The sequence below is a fragment of the Oryx dammah genome, unplaced genomic scaffold (assembly GCF_014754425.2).
Source record: "Oryx dammah isolate SB20612 unplaced genomic scaffold, SCBI_Odam_1.1 HiC_scaffold_2, whole genome shotgun sequence".
NCBI lineage: Eukaryota > Metazoa > Chordata > Mammalia > Artiodactyla > Bovidae > Oryx > Oryx dammah.
The window spans coordinates 106,290,705-106,316,342 of record NW_024070186.1 but is presented as its reverse complement, the minus strand read 5'-3'; the positions used below and the strand labels follow the sequence as shown (position 1 = coordinate 106,316,342).

At 35.3% G+C, this 25,638-nt stretch overlaps 1 protein-coding gene across 2 annotated transcripts in view; it reads left to right on the top strand.

The window, feature by feature from the left end:
* ALCAM (activated leukocyte cell adhesion molecule) overlaps positions 1-25,638 on the top strand; it is a 227,239-nt gene that overhangs the window by 137,370 nt on the left and 64,231 nt on the right. For both annotated transcript variants that reach the window (XM_040225481.1, XM_040225471.1), the window contains exon 2: positions 22,869-22,969. In XM_040225481.1, coding sequence (XP_040081415.1) covers positions 22,869-22,969 — 101 coding nt within the window. The remainder of the gene's footprint in view (positions 1-22,868; positions 22,970-25,638) is intronic.

Below are 25,638 nucleotides of genomic sequence, written 5' to 3'. Positions count from 1 at the left end.
CTATAAATTAGTTCATGTCTATCTTTCTACCTACCAACTAATTTGTATTCATTGGTTATAGTCTTCTGGAGGTGGAAATGTGGTGGTTTGGTGTAATTGGCCTATTGTATTTAAACACATGATCAAATAAGTAAATGGTGGCAGACAGAACCAAACATATATTCTCAGGATCTTTGGGTGGAAAGTTGATGTGATTTCAAGAGAGAACATCTTACCCTAATTACCTCAGTTCAGATATGGATACATTCTTCACTGCTCCATCTCCACTTAACTCTTGGAATCCCCAGGAGAGCTCCTTTTTAAAGTGGGAATTTTAGAATTGCTGTACTGGTAAATCCTGGTTCTTTAAATTAATATGATATTGTCTGTCTTTTATTTCAAAGTATTTTAGCTAACAACCACTTTGCTTTCAGAGCCCCTTTGGAGATGATAAACCTGCTGTGGATTTGCTTAACTCACACAGTCTACTCAGGGTCCTCATTATAGGTTTTGTTTAGGACACATATTGACCAATTAAAGTCCTCCAATTAATTTCTCAGATGTTAATACTTGATTTATCAGCACAGTTTCTATGTTAATTGATAGTAGAATTTCTTTTCCAGAATTCTACTTCCAAAGCTAATATGTGAATCATCATTAATTTGTCATGAGAATAAATCTGCAAATATTCAAGTCAATTTCTCCTAACCAAGGAAAAAAGTATACTTTCATTTTTGTTGTTGTTGTTAAGTGTGAACATGGTGAAAAGTTATTTAGGTAATAAAAACAAAAATAACTGACTTTTCTACAGTGAAATATTTAGTCTGCTTTTATTTCATTATGCATTTTTTATTAAAATGAAATATTAAAAGTACTTGATCCATTTTTCTTCTATTCCACTGCGGTCATTTGACAAACAGGATTGTTTGTCAGAATGAACTACTAATAGATTGTAATAGGCAATTATTTCTTCCTATCCTGAACACCTGCTGCTGCTAAGTCGCTTCAGTCGTGTCCGACTCTGTGTGACCTCATAGACGGCAGCCCACCAGGCTCCCCCGTCCCTGGGATTCTCCAGGCAAGAACACTGGAGTGGGGTGCCATTTCCTTCTCCAGTGCATGAAAGTGAAAAGTGAAGTCACTCAGTCGTGTCTGACTCTTCACAACTCCATGGACCGCAGCCTACCAGGCTCCTCCATCCGTGGGATTTTCCAGGCAAGAGTACTGGAGTGGGGTGCCATCGCCTTCTCTGCCCTGAACACCTGAGAAGAATTAAATATCAAGTCAAAACTGTCACTCACTTGAACACCAAAATGTTTGGTATTAATTGTGTTGGTTAGTTGAAATGAAGACTTTAGGGGGAATAGTAATCACTTTTTTCACACACCATCACTTAGGATACAAGTGACCAATTTAGCCACTCTTTCCCTGCTGCCAGAAAGCTATAATTGAAATACCTATGCTGATTTAATCATAAACTAATTATAGTTCATATTATTAATAGAATGGGAGAAAATTATTGAAACACAAAAATTGCTATACTTCCTTAATATTAAAATGCAAAGAATGATTTGCTTTCCCCAACTCTTTCCCTTCTTTCAACCTTCCTCCCTCCTTTCTTCCCTCCTTTCTTCTCTCCTTTCCTACTTTTTCCCCTTCTTCCTTTTCTCACTCCTTTTCTTCTTTCTTTTCCTTTTATTTTAGGATTTTGTATTTTCAAAATATAGGCTTTGTATGTGGGAGTAGTCAGATAACATTTTTTTTTAACTCAGTATGTATTTTACAATGTTTTCTCTCCAAATTTTGAAACTATGGAGAAAATACCTATAAAGTATTTACAGTTTAATAGTGGGAAAGGCAGTCATTCTGTTACATGCTTCACTGTATGTCATACTACATACACTTGAAAATAAATACATTATCTTCATCATATCATTTGGCTAGATTCCAAAAGCTCAGAATCTTAAAAATACCAGGGAGATTTAGAACAAGTGCACATTGTGCTGTTAATAGAGAGAACATTGATTGGGAGCAGAAGAGTTGTTTCCTAAAGTCAGTTCTACCTTTAGCACTAAAAATGCTCTAGTCATCAGCCTCCTCAGTTGTATGATGAGTAACCTGTAGTGAATAATCTCTAAGGTTATTTCTCATTCCAATGTACAATGCCTTTAAATCACTAGACAATTCATTGTATAAAGTGAAATAACAGAGTATTTTGTAGAGTCAGAGGCTTCTTATCTGCCAAACTCAACCCTTTAGAGCCCAGCCAAGAATCTATGGGAAACACATAGGTTCTCAGCTGCCAAAATAAATGCTGGTGTCCATGAGCATTCCTAACCTTATTCTTTGGGAAAGTCCTTGGGGCCCTCACTCAGAGATTGTTTACTCTTTAAATAGAATCTCTTTTTAAGTTTGATTATCTTGTTTTCAAAGGCCTGGCAATTTGGAAAGGGACTACGCGGCAATCACAAGATGGAACAATATAGGGGAAAGTGCTTTGTAGGTTCTCAAGTACTGTGCAAATCTGAGCTGTTAGCATTAGTAAGAATGACACCTGACAGGAACAGTGAGAGAAAAGATAAATCATTTCAGACAAACATAGTGATGTCAAAATTCTATTAGGCTGTGCTGTTTCATATACTAGAGCAAATAGGTTTAACCATTTCAATAGTTTCCAAGATCCTCTCTGAATTATAGCACAGTATGTGCTTATAGAAATAACTGAATTACCACAAGAAAGTTCATTTATACTCTGAATAATATTTGGTTTAAGAGATGATATCTTGGAAAGTGCATTTTTAAGTAATATATAAATGTTAGGTATTATCATATAATTTGATTTGAAATTCAGGACAGTATGCAATGTGATACAAATTTTTCCATCTGAAAGAATTAAAAAATTAATGTAATATGGTATATAATGGGCTAGATTTCAATTGCCTAAAAATTATATCTGAGTAATCCTAAATATATGAAGTGCTACTCTAATTTTGAAAGGCAGTAATTTTTTATTATCTATAGTAGAAGTAATTAAGATAAAATAATATTAATTCATTTTGCCCCACAATTAAATAAAAATTATTATGTGCTCAGTTTAGAATTTTCTATAACACTGTTTCTAGACTCATGAGCCTGTTATGATAGTATTGCATACTGTTGGAGTAATGCAAAATATGATACATGCCAATACTGAAAACATACTACGTGCTGAGGCAATGTAATAAAAGTTTTTAATAATCCTTGAGTGATACTGGTAACCAATATAAAGCAAACTAAAATTAAATCTAAAAACACTCATCAGTTGATGTGAAGTTAGAAACCAAAACCAAAGTTTGTCAGTGTCAAGTTTCTAAAATATTCACTGGAAATGCCAACAGCAAATTAAGTTATAAAGCAAAAATAAGAAATCTGACATGTTCTCTCATTTTTTTAAAGATTTTGCCAGTCCAGACATAAAAGTAATATGGCTTCAAATGCCAGCTGAAAATTAACGAGAATTCTTTGTGAGAATCCAATATGGGAATCCTTTTCTCATATTTGGGAATGTTAAGCCTAGAATATTTAAGCCCTGTTTTATATCATATTATACACGAATAAATGGAGGGCTAGGAAAGCAGATTCTCAATGATTTCAAGGTAAATATGACACAAGAACTCAGGTTCCTAGACTACCACACCAGAGTTCATTCAACTATGAGTTGCAGATTCAATATTTTATACTGAATTTTTAATGAAGACAGTTTATATTCTACTCTACCGCATCAATGGCAGACATTTTAAGAATGAAAAAGTGGATGGAGATGACAGTCCATGATCCTGGGGACTTGAGGCCATAATTTGGAAATCATTTCCTACAGTCCAGGCATTTAAGGAGAGCACACAGAAGCAGCTAAATGGTGAACAGGAGAAAGGACGTTAGACAGGCAGGTGCAGGTTAGTCGAATTAATTGACTTCCTGGCAGACAAGGGCACAGATTGTTCGATTATGCTTTTGTACAGCAAGGAAAGAAAGAGAACACCAGAGGCTGCTAACTCCCAGCTACCAGCAACTTCTGGAAGGGATATTTGAAAGATATAGAAATAATATTTCCCACCCTCTCCCTTTATAGTCTTTGGCAACCATCTTTGGTCACACTGTCACTTGAATTGGAATGTTTAAACTATAATAGTACAATGGCTTTGTATTTTTAATTAATTTTTATTGGAGTATAATTGCTTTACAATGTTGTGTTAGTTTCTACTGTACCACAGAATGAATCAGCTAATCATATACACATGAAGAAAGTGAAAGTCACCCGCGTCACCCGTTCATGTCCATCTCTTTGTGACAGCATGGATGTTAGCCCACTAGGCTCCTCTGTCCATGGAATTCTCCAGGCAAGAATACTGGAGTGCATTGCCATTTCCTCCTCCAGGGGATCTTCCCAACCCAGGGATCAAATCTGGGTCTCCTACATTGAAGGTGGACTCTTTAATACCTGAGCCACCAAGGAAGCTCACTTATACATATATTGTCTTTCTTTTGGACTTCCTTCCCTTTCAGGTCACTACAGTTCATTAAGCAGAGTTCCCTGTGCTATACATCATATTCTCATTAGTTATCTATTTTATACATAGTATTAGGCTTTGTACTTTATATCAGAGCTTTATGAGGTCCTTGACCCACTCATCAGTGCTTGAAGAAACACTTCTGGAATCCCAATTGAATTCAGAAACTGCTCTAGAAAAGAAAAAATAGTAGTGACATAAAAGCTCAATATTGTAGGTCTTTTTCTTTTACATTTCATTTTTGCTTTTTTCATCAAAAGTTCTAACTGGTAAACACAAAGCCTTAGGGAAATAATAAGCAGGAAAATTTCTTTAGGACTATATACGTTCCAGCACCATGGCTTTTCTCTTTCTGTATTTTGAGGTGTTTACCAAAAAGGGCTTGCATGTGTTAAAACCAAAATGTAAGTTACATTAACAATTTGCATTTAGAAATCCAAGCACTTAACACCACCAGACTTAATATTTGCTTTGGACGGTTCTGATTGTTTAGTCTCAAGCTTTTTCCAAAAAGCTAACATAAAAAGGCAGCTCTCCTATTTGCCTAGTTCGTGTGTGATTTCACACATGGTGTGTGATGTGCTTCTACAAGACAAAGTGTTATCTCTTCTTCACATGAGCAGTGTACCCAACTAGGTTAGGAAATGTGAACTTAGTGATCACATGAAGCTCACATAGATTCCAGTTTGGAAATGTTTCCTCACTGTGCTTTCTCTTCTTCATTCTCTTGCCATATTTCACTATGATTACTTGACCTTCTAAACATTTTAAGTTTCTAACAAGGTTACCATCCCCTAGTCTATTCTGCAGTTGATTATCTTCCACAATACTCTGCTAAGGAGAATTTTCAACAGCAAAAATCTGACCACTTCACTGCCATCCTTAAAATACACCAAAAACCCTTTTATTGCTTCCACATTCTTTATAGGGTAGAATCCAGATTATTTAAGCTGTTGTTTAAGGGCTTTCCTAGTATCACTCCAGAAGCAACCTTCCCAGCTGTATTTCCTTCCGTTACCTCCCACATGCCCTAAGTTTTAACCACACTGGCTGAATGAGATCATACCTCTTGTTCCCAGCGTTTCATCTGCATGTGCTTTCCTTCATTCTCCTTCTCACTTGAAGAAATCTGTGTCTGTGAAGGTCAATATGAATGTCCTTTTGGAATAAAGCCTTCTTCAGTCTATTCATCAATCTCTCCTCTGCTTGTACAACATTTGGCACATAATCTCTTTAATTCCACTAAATAATAAAAAAAATAGAGGTATAATACCTAACATTTTGAGTTTTACTGAGATATTATTGACAGAAAATAATTGTATGTGTACGAAGTGCATAACATGATGCTTTGATACACATATTGCGTTGTGATTACCACATTTAAGCTAATCAATGTATCTGTCACCTCACATAGTTTCCCTTTGTGTGTTGTTGGGGGGATATAGTGAGAACCTTCATATCTAATCTGAGCAAATTTCATGTGTACATTACTATTAATTATAATCACTTGTGGCTCAGCCAGTCAAGAATCCTCCTACAATGAAGGAGACCCGGGTTTGATCCCTTATTGGGGAAGATCCCCTGGAGAAGGGTATGGCAACCCACCCCAGTATTCTTGCCTCGAGAATCCTGTGGACAGAGGAACCTGGTGGGCTACAGTCCATGGGGTCACAGGAGTCAGACATGACTGAGCGACTAAGCACACATGCGTGCACATTAGGTATCCAGAACTTACTCATAACTGAAAGCTTGTAGCCTTCGACCAGCATCTCCCCATTTCCCCTTCACCCAAGCCCTAGCAACCACCATTTTACTCTCTCTTTCTGTGTGTTGGGCTTTTTATGTTCAACATATGCAGTGCTTGTCTTTTTGTGTCTGGCTTATTTCACTCAGTGAAATGTCTAGATTCATCCATGTTGTCACAAATGGCAAAATTTCCTTATTATTTTTTAAGGCTGAACTGAACATTTGTATGTATGTGTGTGTGTCACATTTTCTTTATTGATGGACATTTAAATTGTTTACATATCTTGGCTACTGTGAATAATGCCACAGTGACTGTGAGAGTGTAATATCACTTAGACATAGTCATTTTGTTTTCTTGGATATATACCAAGAAGTGGGTTGTGGATCATATGGTATTTCTGTTTATATCTGTACTTTACCATGATGGCTGTACCCATTTACATTCCCCCAAACAGTGTACATCGGGAAGGCAATGGCACCCCACTCCAGTACTCTTGCCTGGAAACTCCCATGGACGGAGGAGCCTGGTAGGCTGCAGTCCATGGGGTTGCTGAGAGTTGGACACGACTCAGTGACTTCACTTTCACTTTTCACTTTCATGCATTGGAGAAGGAAATGGCAACCCACTCCAGTGTTTCCAGGGTTTCCATTTCCTTCTCCAGGGGATCTTCCCAACCCAGGGATTGGACCCGGGTCTCCTGCATTGCAAGCAGATTGTTTACTGTTGGAGCCACCATAGAAAGCCTTTAAACAGCTTACACATTAATTTATTTAATATTCACAATAACCCTTTGAGCTTGATACTATTATCTTCCATTTAATGGTTGGAAAACATGAGAACATCCAGTTCAACTAACTCTGTAGGTCACTTACCTTCTTAGTATCAGGGCTGGAATCATACCTGTGTAGAGTTGTCTGTTGCCTCTTTTTCTAGATTTTAATCTCCTTCGAATAGATAATTTATTTGTTTGTGTGCTGAACAGGAATTCAGTATCTGACATATTGTAGCCAACCAATTGCTTTATGGTAAAATGCATTTATAAATTACATGAAATAGAATCTTTTGGGTTAAAGAAATTTTATTTTCATAGGCTTTTAGAAAAAATTAAGGAAAATATGGCACAAGTCAATAATAAAATGTTTATATTGAGATGCAAACTGTGGATCTTGGTGTTTAGCATATATCTTTTATAGTTTCTCAGTTACATCAATATTGGATAAATGTTTAACTTGTAATTAGTATAGACTATTCTTCAGGCACATGCAATTTTCCATTTTCAGTAGATTGCACTGGCTTTCCAATATACATCATTATAAATTATCTTTTAGCTATAAAGGTTTTAGAATGAATAGCACACTTCCCTTGTGATATCTTTCTGAAGTACTTGTGTATGAGTTATTTTCATTGACTGTATAGGTTTGCCTTGGGTGACTATTAGGTATGATGTTGGGTTGGAAATTTATTTTGTAAAATATCTCTCGGTTAGAGATAAGAAACAATGAATTTCTGAATAACAAATTCTAAAATCATACTGATTACCTATAAAGGTATGGAATATATATATTCCATTCCAGAGAGAGATTGAATATACATCAATATTCATACTTGTATGTTGAGGCTACTGACAATTGAAAAAATGATAATGAAGAAAACATTTTAAAGCTGATTTCAGAGATGTTCTTTATCATCTGTTCTTTATACACAGGTAAAATTGTAGCTGAAGAATGCACACTTACAGCATGTTTTGATAAAGCTCTTAAGGGGGAACTAACTTGAAAATTGTCATTGGATTTTCAGACAGTGACACAGTCTAAGCATCCCAGTCATTTCTATTTGGTTTGTTTGTTTTTAATTAATTTCTTCCTTGAGAGGAAGCTTTAGGAGTATTTTCAGTTATAGAACTCAAATGAGATTCATAAACCAAACACATGATATAACATGAAGCCTTGCTAACACTCCAGCAGCTCATCTCTGTAACCTGGTATTCTTTTAACATGTAGGAACAGTGAATTTTTTTTAACCTTAATGATACTACTGTCTTTAAAACCTGTTAAGAATAGCAGAGCCAAGGAGGTAATGTTATAATATGAAGTTTAGGGGGATTTTGAGCACCATTATCTTCCCGAGCAGTAACCATGAACAAATTATCAAAGACATTATCTCTTTTAATCCAAAGAGGAACCAAATATATTAGCACCTTCGTGGGACTGAGAATATGTAGAAAACATAATCATAAAATGCCATTTCCTGCTGCAGCACAACCAGCCAGGACACTGTTCAGCAGAGGTCTTGGTGTTGGCAGCACCTGCAGAGAGCTGCCTGGGGATGCCGCTGGTTAGACAGAGATCACCTTTGCTGGTGGATGCAAAGCTTTGTCCTTGATGATTTTATTTCCTTCCTTCCATCTTAACCAAAGGAATTTAAATGAGATTGTCTGAATATAGAATGTATACATTTCATAGGCTGAAGAAACTATGTGCATTGTTCTTCTTAATAAATGGAGTATTTTTATCTGTTTTAGGATTATAGAAAAATTCAATAGAAAGAAGAGAATTCCCCTATACTCTTAAACATTCCCCATCCCCCATTTCCCTATTATTAACATCTTGCATAAGTGTGGTACATTTGTTACACCTGAGGGGTCAATATTGCCACATTATTATTATTAAGTAAAATCTATAATTTATATATGTTTTCCTCTTTGTGTTGTATGTTGTATTGGTTTTGACAAATGTATAATGATTTGTATCTACCATCATAGTATCAGATTAATTTCACTACTCAAAACATTCTTTGTGCTCTCTCTATCCATCCCATCCTTCCTCTCATCAAACCCATGGGAACTCCTCTCCTTACTATCTCCATAGTTTCACCTTTCTGTATAATGTCAAAGTCATACAGATTGATACAGAAGATCCATCAGATTGACTTCTTTCACTTGGCAATGTACATTTAAATTTCCTTTGTCTTTTCATGAGCTTGGTAGCTCATTTCTTTTTATTACTGATATTCCATTGTATGTACCACCTAGTTTATCCATTCACTACTGAAGGACATCTTGGTTGCTTCCAGATTTTGGCAATTATGAATAAACATTATGTTAAGGTTTTTTGTGTACTTAAACATTTTCAACTCAGTACAAGGAACTCTACTCAATACTCTATAATGGGAAAAGGATGCTTCTCTATATGGGAAACGGATCTAAAAAAGAGTGGATGTATGTATATGTATAACTGCTTTACTTTGATAAAGTTATTTACTTTGATGGAATTCCCTCATAGCTCAGTCAGTAAAAAATAGTCCTTTAATGCAGGAGATCTGGGTTCGATTCCTGGGTCAGGCAGTTCCCCTGGAGAAGAAATGGCAACCTACTCTAGTATTCTTGTCCGGGAAATCCCATGGACTGAGGAGCCTGGCAGGCTACAATCCAGACTAAACTACAACACTAGAAACTAAAACAACATTGTAAGTCAACTATACCCCCAATAAAAAGTAAAAAGTTTCAAAAACTTGTAACTGTGAAAACTATTTTTGATGGAGAGGAAAGGCATGAGTTTTGAAGTTAGACTTGATTTGAATCCTAACCTTCATTTTATTCATCCAATAAATTTTTCTTGGTAGTCTACTCTATTATCTCTATGGTGCTGGGTATTTGAAATGCTTAAATAAAGTGCTACTCTACCTGTCAAGGTGCCTTGTCTACACTTAAAAGCCTTATTATACCTCTGATTCCTTATATGAAAGAAATCTATCTTAGATATTAGCAATTTTCTGTTGTGTTCTGAGAATCAGATGAGCTATCATAGACAAGACTTCACATATTCCTGGCAATAAATGCCCGGTTGGTATATAACATCCAATTGAGAAAGAGGTGGTAAACTTGATAGTTTATTTTCTTGCTAGTCCTTCTGTCCTTCTGATCTATAGGTTTTATAATGTTAAATATGAAAGTTTTATTTACTAATACACATGGAAAGCATTTTATACTTTTCAAACAATATTCCTAACTTAACCACAATTTCAAATGAAATAAGAACATGTCATCATTTTCTGTGTATCTAATAGTGATGAGTATTGGACTTCAGGTGAGAATTAATTTGGCACTCTAGCTTCACTACATACTGGCTTGACGTCGTTGGTGTTGTCTCTTGTGTAGTAGTCTCTTGGCTTTGAAGAGTGAACAGGATCCCATCAGCAAAGGAAGCATCATAGTATGTGTTTACCATAAACATTTATTTGTTCATTGTATAGGGCTATTGTGAGACTCAAATGCAAAAATGTACAATATACATAAAAGAGTGCTACAAACTATAAAGCACCATAAAATGTCCATTATTATTGCTATCATTGCTCTAATGTAATTTTTGCTTTTAATGTGGCTAACCTAACTCCTTACAAAATCAAACTGTAGGTTTTATTTTTTTTTTTTCCACTACATCCCTATTGCAATCTGAATTTTCTAGGATCCAATAACCTACTAGAAGGCCAGTTCCCTTGTGGCTCAGCTGGTAAAGAATCTGCCTGCAATGCAGAAGACCTGGGTTTGATCCCAGGTTGGAAAGATCCCTGGAGAAGGGAAAAGCTACCCACTCTGGTATTTTGGCCTAGATAATTCAGCTGAATGCAGAAGAGCCATTTCTTGCTGTAAGAACTTGCTTACCTTTCTAGGTGTTTGTTGTTGTTATTGTTTTTGCCATTTTGTCCATGATGGTTAGTCTTCCAGAAACTCAGCGGATCATTAAACCTTTTCCTAAATCACAGTATAAATATGACATATTTTAAAGTTACAGTGAGCCTCTGGGATTACAGAGTGTTCAGCAAGTTAAAAATCTTTGAGAGTAAGGGAGAGTTTCAAAGCTTAGCCAAATTAAGGTCCAGATTTTACAAGGTCTTTAAAAGCATTTCCCCTTTCTGATATCCTTAGAAAAGATTAAAACTACCTTTCAATACAACTTCCTATATTTCTCATTTCTACTCATTGCCTTCCTAAATTATCTTGTTCTCTTTCTCACTTTTCCTCCCACTCATCAATTAAGAGTAATGACTGTCAGGGAAAGTGGAATATATCAAAGTTATTGTTAATATTGTCTAAGTTCATGCATTTCAGAGCAATACCACTGAGCCTGTGCTGTAGACAAGCTACAGTGGGTACCATTCTCTATACTTAACTGTCCTTGAAGCAACACAAAACCTCTTAAGACTGGAGGATGATTTCATTTTTATGTAGTAGATTATGTTGACTTCCTATTATGCAACCATTTGTTTTACTTTTAAATTTTTTAAAGAAAATTTTATTTTTCCTTTGGCCTTAATTGCTTTCAAAAAATATATTGGACAAATGTTTCTATTTCGTCTTCCTCATCAGAACTAGAAAACTAGATTTCATAGTAAGCTGAGTTTAGTTCTTAAAAAGGGGCAAATGCCATACAAAGCCATCATTTTCTTCCTATGACCTTAACTTATATTACAACCCCTGTGGGAAGTTGCCAATTTAAAAGCATGGAATTTACACAAATCTAAGTCCTGGAAATCAGCTAGCAATCTTCACGAAATATGTGGGGAAATCTATTAAATAGCTTTTTAACCTTTATTATTTACCATGTTTGATTGTACAAATCTATATCCTCAGGAGACATAGGCAGTGCTAATTGGGATTCATGTGAAGAAAAGAGCAAAAAGCTATTTCAACCTATGTAAACATTTTTTGGAGCCTAGTTAAATACTTAACCAGGAATATTCCAGAAGCAGGCATCTTGGACAAGATCACTCAACCAATTAGGAAGCAAAAGTTTACTACTCTGCTTGTTCAGGAGCCCTAACAATTTATTTGCTATCCTCCCTGTAATTCATTACCTCAATTATTGGGTAAAATACTCTAATGCTATTGAATATTACTTTAAATGCTAAAGCAATAAAATTAGCACAAGCTATTATTAACAGAAGCTCTCTGAAAACAATGATGATCTTACTGGCTAAAAGTATTTATGATATGTTTTTTTCTGAGACATTTGAGAAATGTAAAAGCTATTAGGAGTTTGTTGTTTGGGAGTTGGAGAGTGTTATCAAGGACAGCTTTGATTATCTCAAATCAAGAGGTCTTTTTGTTGTCAGGGCATTAAATTATTTGCAGACAACAAATTTAATAATGTCACAATAACTATGAACTCTTTCTGGAGACAGACTCTACACTAAATTCCAAAAATTTCCATTACTTCAGATGATGCACTTAAGGTCTTTTGTGAAGCATTGTGCCTGCTTTCCTGTTGATAGTGTTTTCGTGAATACACAGTACAGTTATTGTCTTTGCTAAAACAATTAAGCCATATTCACAATTTAAATACAACTTACATGGGAAAATGCACAGGAAAATGTAACTTTTCAGTATTCAAATAGAACTGATACAATTAGTTAAACTTGGAGCATAAATGTTTTCATCTTTCTTTTGCATCTAATATGGGGCAGTATTCAAATAGGGGTTTCTTCTACCTACCTCTTTAGTTAAGCTGGTTCCCAAATGAAGTCCTCAGGATCTGAATAGAGACAATGCAAGAATTAATGCAGGAAATTGAATTGGGGGAGAGAAACAAAAGGATAATAATATTTTACTGATTCTTTTCATTGTATTGATTAATTAATTCCTTAATGACATAGCATCAAGTCCTAGATAATTAGGACAGAAGCATGATAGTAGAAAATAGTCAACTTTATGAATTTCAACTTACATAAATTATTAGTTACATAAATATTTGTAATTATTATAATGTGTGAACTGTAGAATACAAAGGGAAACATGATTAAACATTCTTTTCTTTAGTCTCCTTTACTATGAAACTCCATTTTAAAATAAAATATAGAAGATTGTTATTTTCATATGCAAATTTTAAATTTCTGGTTCAATGTAGTCTTCTTGCCTTCCCCCTGCCTCGCCATAGAGCATGAAGTGTTTTTTAAGTAATTTTTTTTGAGTTTGTCCCCACAAAGGGACCAGTGTTTACAGAGACTGTATAGTCCAGTCAAAAACTCATCACTGTGGAATGAGGACTTGGTGACACACAGCTCCCCTGTGAAACACATTTTTGGAAACCCTAGTCTCATCTTCAGAACAAAGAATATGAAGAGAACTGTTAAAGAAACCCTAAATCCTGATGCTGTTGGTGACATTTCAAATGTAAATCTAGGTTGGTGCACTGTTTTGAGTGTATGTTTTATTCCATTGAAAATATTTTTAAAACACAATAGCTTGTTAGTGGAGGACAATGCTAAGATACTGAATTCTAATTACTTCAGTATCTGCTTTATCTCCACCTTCCCGGATTCCCTAGAATCCCAAAGAATAGTATATGGTTTTCTGAACTGTTAAATGAAGACTAAAAATTAAGGGCTGTAAGAATATGATCTGATAGAGTTCCTTTCAGTGCACTGCAATGGGGCTTTATTTTACCCATTATTATTGAGCACCTGCAACCTTCATGGTGCTGTGATGAATTTCAAAGTGAGGGCAATGTAGGTTTTTCCTTCAAATAGGTTGCAGCATAGTGGATAAATTAAACTGATAATTTCTCCCTCTTTTGAAAAGAAATTAAACTTCATATATAATATATATATATATATATATATATATATATATATAGAAAATAAATTCTGAGTACAGGGTGTTTTCCTTTTGTCATTGTGAATTGCCTACCCTAGACAGCCCTTGGCACAAAGTGAGCACTCAGTAGCCATAATGAATGATAAAGAATAAATACTGAAATATATACAGACAAAAAGGAAAACAGTGTATTTGCCTATTTGTTTCAGTGGGCTCATGGAGAGCATTGTGTAGATACACCCTCTAGCTTATATTTCTGTCTTAATGGACATTAATTTCCTCAGTTGTTTAGTATTCAAAATAATTCTATGTTATCTTTATATACAATCATGCACTTGTGCAAAAACTTTTTGTAGGCTAGATCCTCAATAGCATAATTACTGGATCAAAGGGTATTTGCATTTTAAAATTTGATAGATACCATCAAATTATGCTTCCATAAGTTCTATTCAATTTAGAATGAACCTTAAATATTTTATTTTTTAATTCAAGGCAATCTTTGACAATCTAATAAAAGTTCTGAATTCTCTTTCTTTAAAAAGAGATGCTTCAGTATACTACAATTTGGGTTTTTTAAAAAATAACTTTAGAGGATTCATAGATACCATAAGGTCCATTTATGGATCCCAAGTTAAGAAATTCTAACAAGTACAGTAGAGTTTGTGTTTTGCTGGTTTAAAATTCCTGAGGCATTTCACAAAAAGTAAGAAAAAAGTCCATAAATTAAATCATTTGTTGCTTTTAAGTAATTTCTAAGTAAAATTTTTGCTTTATAATTTAAAAGTGACCCCAAATGGAATCCAAATGCTGCTGTTGATGGTAAAAGGAAAGAAAAAGTAAAAAAAAAAAAAAAAGTAACAGTTTATTGCATTTTATTAAGAACATTTTATGTGCATTTATGAATTTGAGTAAACTGCCACTTTTAGGACATGTTCCTTATGAGGGTCAAAGATACAATTTGTCAAAATTACTATAATAAAAAATGGGGATCTTCCCAAACCAGGGATTGAACCCCAGTCTCCTACATTGCAGGCAGATTCTTCACCAACTGAGCCACAAGGGAAGCCCAAGAATACTAGAGTGGGTAGCCTATCCCTTCTCCAGGGGATCTTCCCAACCCAGGAATTGAACCAGGGTCTCCTGCATCGCAGGCAACTTCTTTACTAACTGAGCTATCAGCGAAGCCCTGGTAGTAGCAGTAGGTGTTGGCTGTAGTAGGTGTTCATTAAATGCTTGTAGTAGTAGTAGGTGTTGATTGTAGTAGGTGTTCAGTAAACACTTGATGCTTGTTTAATGTATAAATACGTGACTTTTTGAGATGGGCCTTGAAGAATATGTAGGAATTCAGTCAAAGCAGATGGTCCCAAGGAGCAATGATAAAAAATGAAGCAGAGATGAAGTAAAACCTAAACTAAGTGGAAATAAGTGTGACTCATCAAGCTTATAGATCATTATATGCTTAGGATATTTATATAATAAGGCATGGTATAGGCTACCCACTCCAATATTCTTGGGCTTCCCTTGAAGCTCAGCAGGTAAAGAATCCGCTTGCAATGTGGGAGACCAGGGTTCGATCTGTGGGTTGGGAAGATCCCCTGAAGAAGGGAAAGGCTAACTACTCCAGTATTCTAGCCTGGATAATTCCATGGACTGGATCACAAAGAGTCAGACACAACTGAGTAACTTTCACTTTTATTTTCACATGGTAAATTGAGAAGGTAATTTTCAGCATAGTAATGCAAACTGGTTACTATTTTTTTTTAATTGTATTGTTTTTCTAGATGTCCCTTCTGTGATATAATATGGATTATTAAATTGACCTATACTCCACTAAAAAGATAAATATTTTGAGCATTATAACATGCCAAACTTGGAAGTAATGTTAAAAACACATATATTATAGTGTATTCCTGAATACTAGCAGTATTTTATAATTTAGTAAAAAGATTTTTTTCATCTGAATGTGATTCCACAGTGGCCTAACCATTTATCTAAAAGACATAATATAATGCATTTATGGGGCTTCCTCAGTGGCTCAATGGTAAAGAATCCATCTGCAATGGCGGAGATGCAAGATATGCGAGTTCATCCCTGCATTGGAAAGATCCCCTTGTTACCCACCCCAGTATTATTGCCTGGAAAATTCCATGGACAAAGGAGCCGGCAGGCTACAGTATAAAGGGTTGCAAGGAGTCAGACATGACTGAAGCACGTATGCACACAATGCATATCTAAAATTGTAGCAACTGGTGAGAGAAAAAGAAAGGAAAAATTACTATTTTTCTGATATGTATGCATTGCACAACTATACCTACATTATGATATATAATACTTATAAAAGGCAATGTAGCAAGTAAACTTTGAAAAACTGTATTCCTAATTCTGATTCAGCAAAGACCCAACTTGACCCCCCATGTGGCCACATTTATGAAGGGAAATTGAACAAGAAAAAGGGGGCTGCATAACTGTTTTCTCAGTTTCACAAAGTGACATTGGATTCCCTCAGATGTCTTCTCCCATCTGCCAGGCAACCAAGTTATTCAGTTCAGTTCAGTTCAGTCTCTCAGTCGTGTCCGACTCTTTGCGACACCATGAATAGCAGCACGCCAGGCCTCCCTGTCCATCACCATCTCCCGGAGTTCACTCAGACTCATGTCCATCGAGTCCGTGATGCCATCCAGCCATCTCATCCTCTGTCGTCCCTTTCTCCTCCTGCCCCTAATCCCTCCCAGCATCAGAGTCTCTTCCAATGAGTCAACTCTTCTCATGAGGTGGCCAAAATACTGGAGTTTCAGCTTCAGCATCATTCCTTCCAAAGAAATCCCAGGGTTGATCTCCTTCAGAATGGACTGGTTGGATCTCCTTGCAGTCCAAGGGACTCTCAAGAGTCTTCTCCAACACCACAGTTCAAAAGCATCAATTTTTCGGCGCTCAGCCTTCTTCACAGTCCAACTCTCACATCCATACATGACCACAGGAAAAACCATAGCCTAGACTAGATGGACCTTTGTTGGCAAAGTAATGTCTCTGCTTTTGAATATGCTATCTAGGTTGGTCATAACTTTTCTTCCAAGGAGTAAGCGTCTTTTAATTTCATGGCTGCAGTCACCATCTGCAGTGATTTTGGAGCCCAAAAAAATAAAGTCTGACACTGTTTCCACTGTTTCCCCATCTATTTCCCATGAAGTAATGGGACAAGATGCCATGATCTTCGTTTTGTTAATGTTGAGCTTTAAGCCAACTTTTTCGCTCTCCTCTTACAAGAACTCATATCACACATGCACATGCATGCACACACACAGAAATCTTACTTGTTGTATATTACATGACCTTGACAAAGATTTTAAACTCTTGTTTAATATAATAGTTTATGAGAGGAATTGTGAGATATAATTATGTCATTGAATCATAAAATCAGGTTTGGAAAACTCTTTAAAGACATTAGCTTAATCTTCTGTCACTAGAGCTATTATATTTTATCATATCAAATAAGATACATGTAATATTTACACTTTAGAAAGCATATATAGTAGATACAATTTGTGTTTCATTATAATGAATATATGAAGTAGATTTCTATGAAATAGATTTTTTGTAATTTTTTAGATTGGATTGGATCCCAATGTTTCAAAGTCAGAAATCAATCCTCCTATCATAGTTTAATATAATATGTTTCTCTGACGAAAACCAATTTGATAGATGTTATTATGTGCAATTGCTTCCTCCATCCCTTCATTCATATTCAGTGATTATTTAGTCCTACACTAAGATTCTATTTTACAACAATGATCCCTTTATTAGAAACCACAGTTTTATTAAATGAATGAAGGTCCAAACCAGTAGTTCTTAACTAGTTGGGATTTCTGGGGGCAGTTTTGCCTCCCAGGGACATTTGCCATGATTGAAGATTTTCCTGTTCTCTTACTGAGAAGAAGGTGCTATTGATATCTGAGGGGCAGAGACAGGGGTGCTGCTAGAATTATGTAGGACAGCCCCCCACAGTAAAGATTTATTCAGCCCCAAATGTCAACAGTGATGAAATTAAGAAACACTACCTGTTTTAATTAGAGTTGTACATATCTTATTCATTAATAAAGCAAATAGGGACACTGGCATGTTTGTCAAAATTAAATACATAGGAAAGTAATTTCTAAGGATAACTCTCATTTTAACCTACTTCCTCCCCCAACAGTTCATTTGCACAAATAAATTTCTCTAACATTTCTGTAGAACTGGAATTTAGTTTTTATGTCATAAGCTCTGAGCCAATTGTAAAATGATTTACCCTTCTTAGGCACCGACCAGAGCTACAGAGCTAAAAAAAAAAAAAAAAATGCTTTTAAGGATGATGATGCTTTCAGAGTATCAGTGCAATAAAAAATAATTAACCACACTAAATTACAGCATGTAAAACAGACTCTGATGAATTTTGGTCTTATACTATTCTATATTATTTGTTGCACTTCCGCTTGAAATATGGTAGCAGATTCTGACTTTTAAGTGACCTCAATGCAGATGTCTATTTGTCAACAATGCAAAGAGAATGATTACTCAGACGTTGACCATCCTTAAGAATTACTCTACACAGAAAAAGAAATTCTCACCAATATGGCCCAAATTATTACAGTTTTATTATTTTAATTAAAAATATAAAGCATTCACCTGACTTCAAAAGGTTGCCAGAGTCTGTTTTAGTGCCTCTTTAAATTATTAGCTGTATAAAATGCATAACTATAATTATCTTGTATTTTATGATCACTTGCCTGAGAATTCTATATGTGAAATTATTTGGTCAAGAGATTTTCATTGGTCTGTGCTTGTCTTATTTTTTTCTCACTGAATTCTCCTATGTCACCTTTCTAGTTCTATAGTTCTTTATCTGTAGCTAATAACTCTTCATAAGAATGACTAAATAACTACACAATGCTATTCAAGCATAGCACATATTTATGTTTTATTCTATGTCATGACATTTTGATAGCAACAGAAATAATAATGAATAACATTACACTAAATTTTTAGAACACATTTAATACAGAAGGTGCTTTAGCCCAGTTTCAAGTATCTTCTGAAATGTACATATAGACATAACATGTATAGAACAGAAATGCAAACCCTTGTGCACACACACATTTCCTTCTATATTTTCTATTTAGTCTCTTTGAGAAAGGACATCATAGGTATTCTATATTTGCAATAATATCCAATAATCTCTAGACTACAAAGCCATGAATAATTTAACAAACTAATATTACAAGGAAGTAATTGCAGGCGGATTCTAGTAAGCTAAATTTAATTCAGACTTGGCAATTCAAAGATAAAATCTCTTGCTTCCATGAAAAGTATAAACAGAATTATTTGTGTTGACAGGTGTTTTGGGTCTACCTGGCACTTCATCTCAAAGACTGAGATGCCCTAGAGGGGTCAGGAAGCCAATGTATCATGAAATCATAGTAGTCTTTATAGCTACTTTATCCCTAGAGGGTCAACGATATTAGCTCTCCCACATGTACAAGTCTTTCTTTCAGATGAACCTGGAAGCCATTATATTCCTACCTGAAGAGGAAAGTTGACGAATATGGCAAACTTGAAAATTATTTCTAAAATCATTGTGATTGTGGCTCCTAATGCCTTCCAAATGATTATCACTCATTCTGCCTTCAATCTGTGGACCAGGGCTTTGCTGTCTTCTCTCTTGTTCTTTTACCTACTGTGCTCATTCTTGTCAAATGTCTTATTGCTCTATGTTTCTGGGAAGTCCTGTCATGGATAATTTTGGATATCAAGCTGTCAGTAAAAGACCCAATCCATAACTTTGCAAATACTTTAAAAAACAACTCTGTTTTATGGTCATCACAGGTAAGGAAAAGGTATTTCTTAGGGACTTTTGCAAATCATGGAGCACAAACAGTCCTTCATTTCTCTTGAAAGGGAAGGAAGAAATGTTCTTATCCATAAGCTCATAAAAACATCGAATTTGTGTTTGTTTTTCTTCAAGTAAGAGCATGCCATTCAAGCTCAAATCCATGTTCCCTAAACATTGATGGCAGTACATGACAGCCTTTACAGTAGGTGACAGGAATAAGAATTTTGAAAGTTCCAGTGTTGTCAATGCCTCTCTGATTTTAAAGATGCTAATTTGATAACTAAAATGGAAAGGACTCCACAAGATCAAATGATAAATTATCTTATTAGATGCCCATTAAGTGCCAGAAATTATTCTTGCGATACTGTGGTTAAAAAAAATGTGTTCCCTTCCCTGCTTTAATTGTGCTTTCATCATGCTAATACATTATGTACTTGAAATTCACATAGGTTTAATTTCAATTATAAAATTATAACATTTTAAAATTTTAAATCAATTATAAAATTATAAAGCTTGCTGTATATTGAAGCTTTATAGAGAAGAGGAAAGAAAAATGGTCTGTAAGATAGAGTAGAGCATTACATTTTTTGGAAAAGGCATTTTTTATTTCCCTTTACCTAGTAAAGGATCACCTCATTGGTACCTAAGCCCTGTAATCTGTTTTCACTCCTGGACCAACCATGGGAACACCATCAGTTGTCATAAGAAGATGTTTTTATAATACAGAAAATAATTAGACATGCATGTCTTACCATAATTTAAGGAAGAGATTCACAACTGTCTAACTTTCTAGAGTCATTACATATTCAAGTGTCTTGCTATATACTCATGAAAAAAAAATACTAAATCACAAAATTGTTTCCATGGCTTGGAAGATTCTGTGTACAGTCCTTTAACAGATCCTGAAGTACATGATACAAGTTCCACATTTAGGAGCCAAAGTATTGTACAAAACCAAGTTCTACTTTGTGAAATAAAGCACTTTCTTAACTGCCAGAAGTTTGCTTGTCTGAAACCACATGTCTAAATCCTTACAATTTTTATTTTAATAAAGCTGAAGAGACCATTTCTTCATTTACAGTCTTATGCCCTTCAATGATTTATTGTAAAAAGAAATTTAAATCACAATATGATTGACATTAAACAATTGAAAATTATTGGTGAAAAAATTTAATTTTTCATTATAAAATAATATGTAATGAAAGTTTTAGTCAAATTTTGTCTATAATAGCAAGTTAAAAACATATTCTATGGCTTATACTATACTTTGTATTCTTCATTTTAACGATATTAAAAATCCTGAAAAGTAGTTGTGTGGTTTATTTTTGTGAAAATTTGTGTTCTCTGTAATGTTTTTGTTCACTGGAGCAAAATTGCTTTACAGGAAAGTACCTTTCTCAGTTGACAGAATTCCTTTTCTTTCTTTACTAAGGTTAATATGAAATTTTTGTACATGTTGTGACTGATGGATAACAGTGAAAGATAGTATCCACCCTGTCTTGTTTGTTCAGAAAGTCATAAGATGGTCTTTTTTATGTACTGTACATTGCCTTAGCTTTGCACTTTAGCACCACCTGGTGGACAAAATATCGTTTGTTTTTCTCTTCAATTTAGTTAGCCCCTTCACATTCTGCATCCCATTATGAGGTTATCTTAAGTGAAGTCGCCCAGTCGCGTCCGACTCTTTGCGACCCCATGGACGGTAGCCTACCAGGCTCCGCGGTCCATGGGATTTTCCAGGCAAGAATACTGGTGTCATCTGAGCCACTAGGGAAGCCTAGTGAGGTATCTTAATAGATATTAAATCATTTAATACAATTAAACAATTGTAAATATATCTAATCTTAAAGACAGTTGTAAATAAAGTAAGGTAAAAAAATCTGCTAGATTTCCTAAATACTATAATATTGCCAAGTTAAATGCCTATGTTTCTGTAAATGTCATAAATTTGAGTAGTATGTTACACATCTATGGAAAATGTGGAAATTATTGATAATTCAATTAGTTACAATTTGCACGCTTTTCAATAAAGTATTGAATAAGGAATTTTTCTGTACTTTAGTAACAAGTTAGATTGTCTACCAAAAAAGCAGTGTAATCATTTCATGAAGGCGTTTCATACTACAAATCTTTTCCTTTTTTGCCCTCTCCTTGCTTGCAGGATCTTGTCTCCCCTACCTGGGATTGAGCCCTCACTCTAGTAGTGAAAGTGCAAAGTTCTAACCACTAGACCGCCAGGGAATTCCCTACAGATTCTTATCATGTTAATATTTTGTGTATAGTTAAAATGAAAACTAGTACTTTAACCATTACTACAGTAAAGCAGGACACTTTCATGCTCATTTTGTCACTTATAATTAAGATTCAGTTGTGGGCTTATTTGTACTTGTTCTTAGTTTTTGATAGCTTTTGCAATTTTCCAGAAGTTAAATTTAAGAGTATTTTCAAATAAAAAACACAAACATATTTGAACCCCATTTTGAAAAATTTAAGCATATTAATCTCTTTGTATAGTCCTATGTTTCTACGAAATACAGTGAATTTTCTCCTTATATAATACAGTTGAAGAAAATAAATCCCAGATGCTATATGGTTCCTTTGGCATATACTACTTATTTATACAGAGCTTCACCAGTGGGTGAATACTACTTATTTATATGGGGCTCAGTGGTAAAGAATCCACCTACAATACAGGAGCCGCAGGAGATGCAGGCTCTATCCCTACGTCATGAAGATTCCCAGGAGGAGGGCATGGCAACACAATCGAGTATTCTTTCCTGGAGAATTCCATGGACAGAGGAGCCTGGCAGGCCACATACCACAGGGCCACAAAGAATTGGACACAACTGAAGTAACTTACCATGCACCCATGCACTTATCTATTCCCTGGTAAAATTGAGATTTATGGATTTGAATCATATGACATTCAAAGCCTTAGTAGCTAAATAAGAGCTGTTGATATTTAAATAGGAAATATGTTCTAACTGCATAATTTAATGAAATACAAATTTCATTTAGGATAAAATTATAATACAAAACCTTCACTAAGACTTGCATCTTGTACTGAAGTTATTTGCTTTGCTGCTTCAAGAGAATATTTGAACTCTTCTGTCTCTCTTTTGTTCCTTTCCTTTAAAGGTCTTGGATGGTATACTGTAAACTCAGCATATGGAGATACCATTATCATGCCTTGCCGAGTTGATGTACCTCAGAATCTCATGTTTGGCAAATGGAAATATGTAAGTGTGACCTATCTAGGACTTGGTTAGTTGCCTCTAGCCTTTTAAAGAAAATTCCTTCTATAAGTAAATGTGAATTTCAAATAACATAATAGTAATATTCAACTGTGGGTATAAATGTAAGAAGATGAAATTAATGTGTTGAGTATATCAAAAGAATAATTCCTTACATAACAAATGCTATTTTAAAATAAAACCAATAAACAGATTATTCTTAGCTCAAATTAGTCTGAGTCACCCTGAAGTGTTCAAAGCAAAAGAAATGGCAGAATTCCAGAATAAATTCAGAGAGTATAGGACAAAGCTTAGAGGAAAATGGTTGCCATTCTCTACATACTCATGTTTTGTTTGGTGTGGTTACTTTAAAGACAAGATGTATCAGGAACCAGAGCATTCAAATGTTCTCTGAAAACTAGTCATCAGTATTAGAAGCCTATTTCTGGTACTTGGTCTTACAACTCAGTTGATGTGGTAGCTTCTTTTAAAATTTAACATTGCTGATTTTATTCATTTTTTAAGTTCAGTCTAGTCATTCAGTCGTGTCTGACTCTTTGCGACCCCATGGACACCACATCAGGCTCCCCTGTCCATAACCAACTCCCGGAGCTTGCTCAAACTCATGTCCATCGAACTGATGATGCCATCCAACCATCTCATCCATTCATTTCTTACAGATAGCAAAATCATATTTTCTCAGGTGTCAAGGTTGGAAATGCAGGATAGCTATCCTAGTAGGTGAAGTGGAAAGGCTGGAAAACTTGGACCGATAAAATACCTCAATCTATTTACCAAAACCAACAAAAAGTGGCAGTGTGTCACCATTTCCCACTGCTAGATCACATAAGACACAGTAGTTTGCAAGTTTGAACATAGGACATATGTTTCTTTGAAAACAATTGGCAAATTTTCCCTAGGTCCTTGAAATGTTAAAAGATATTTGAATAGGAAAAGGATTTGATAGTCTAATAATTTTTGAAAACTGTTTTATTACAATACTTCTCAGAGCCTTTCCTATATTACGGCTATGTGATGAATTGTCTGAGTTCATTCATTTCTTAGGTTTATTGAACCACACAACTTTTTCTCTCAGATATCTGCAAGAACAAATGTTCCACAGAATAGAAATGTGCATAGTTGCATCCAAGGGGTAGTGAAACACAATCTCTTAAAGTACAGGTTCTGAAGTCAGACTGACATAATCTATCATGTACTGGCTATAGAATTCCAGATAAGTGAATTAACCCCCACTTTCTCATGGAAAAAAAAATGAGATGATAATGATAATCTTCCTTACACTGTTGTGAAGGTTACATGAAGTAATTCATATAAGAATACTTACCTAGTACTTGGCACATGGTAATTGCATGAAAAGTGTAAACTGTTGTGAGTGTGGTACCACTGAGTTCTAAACACAGTCTGTGATGGGGCAGGTGAAGGCAGAAGAATGTAAGGTGGCATAGCACTTCCCTGTTCCCTCCTGCTAATATCCAGCTCCCCCCGGGTAATTTTTAACTATTTCTGGTTCCGTATAAAAATGGAAATACAAAGTTAAGGCCTATAAGGACAAAGTCTATTCACAATCCTAAAATCCCAAGGGTCTGAGAGGCTACCACCTAGAGTCAATCTTAGAGCTAACATAAATGAAATCCAGTGGTGAGAAACTTCCGTGATTATTGACATTTCTGATGCCCAGGGAATACCTTTCACCTAAACTGAACTGGCACAATAGCAGTGAAAACAAACAATAATGGCAGGTTTCAAACTCTTAATGAAATAAAAAGCTTCAGCAATAAACTGATGAGCTATATTTGAAGTGCCATATGCTCTGAAAGCAGTCTTGATTCCCAGATGCAGTATACAACCTCTAATTTAATGTAACCTGAAAGACAAAGAGCAGATTTGGAAAGAGTGAAAGGGAGCAAACCCAGAGGAAAGATGGATTCATTTCTCTCTTGCTGCATGGTAATCTCCCTGTGAATGGAGATCATACCTCCCTGTGCACTCCATCCTACCCTACTCCCACTGCTTCTTCACCAGCATCCACCTCTGTACCTGGTACAGAAGAAGCATCTGAGGCTGTCAAGAGTGATATAATGTAGTCATAATGGAGCCAGGCTGTGAAGCTCCAGTCTTGGCCCTGCTGAGATACACTGGCTGGGGCCCTGGACCAGTTATTTAACCAACCTCTGTCTCCATTGTCTATAAATGAGGCCAGTATTATGTGTAATTTACAGGGTTGTTATGAGTATTAAATCCATTATGCACAGGAAGCCCAAAGAAAGTACCCTGGCTTATAGTTAAATGCTCAAAATGTAATAACTGTCATTTCTTGCATGAGTGAACAACTATAGAAATTTAAGATACTGATATAACATATTTTTCTTAATGAAGGAATGATTTAGTACAAGGATTTGTGCTGTAAACCTGTAGCAATATTAAAAGATTTAAAGAGAATGTTACTGATGTATTCAGATATTCAACCAACTGAACCTTTTGAACTCCAATTTTAGCTTAGTAATTGTCTTAGTCACCTTGGGCTGCAATAACAAACTACCACAGACTGGTAGTTTAAATAAACAGATGTTTATTTCTCAGAGTTCTGGAGGCTGAGCAGTCCAAAATCAAGGTGCCAGCCGATTCAGTTCTTGAACAGGGCCCTATTCCCAATT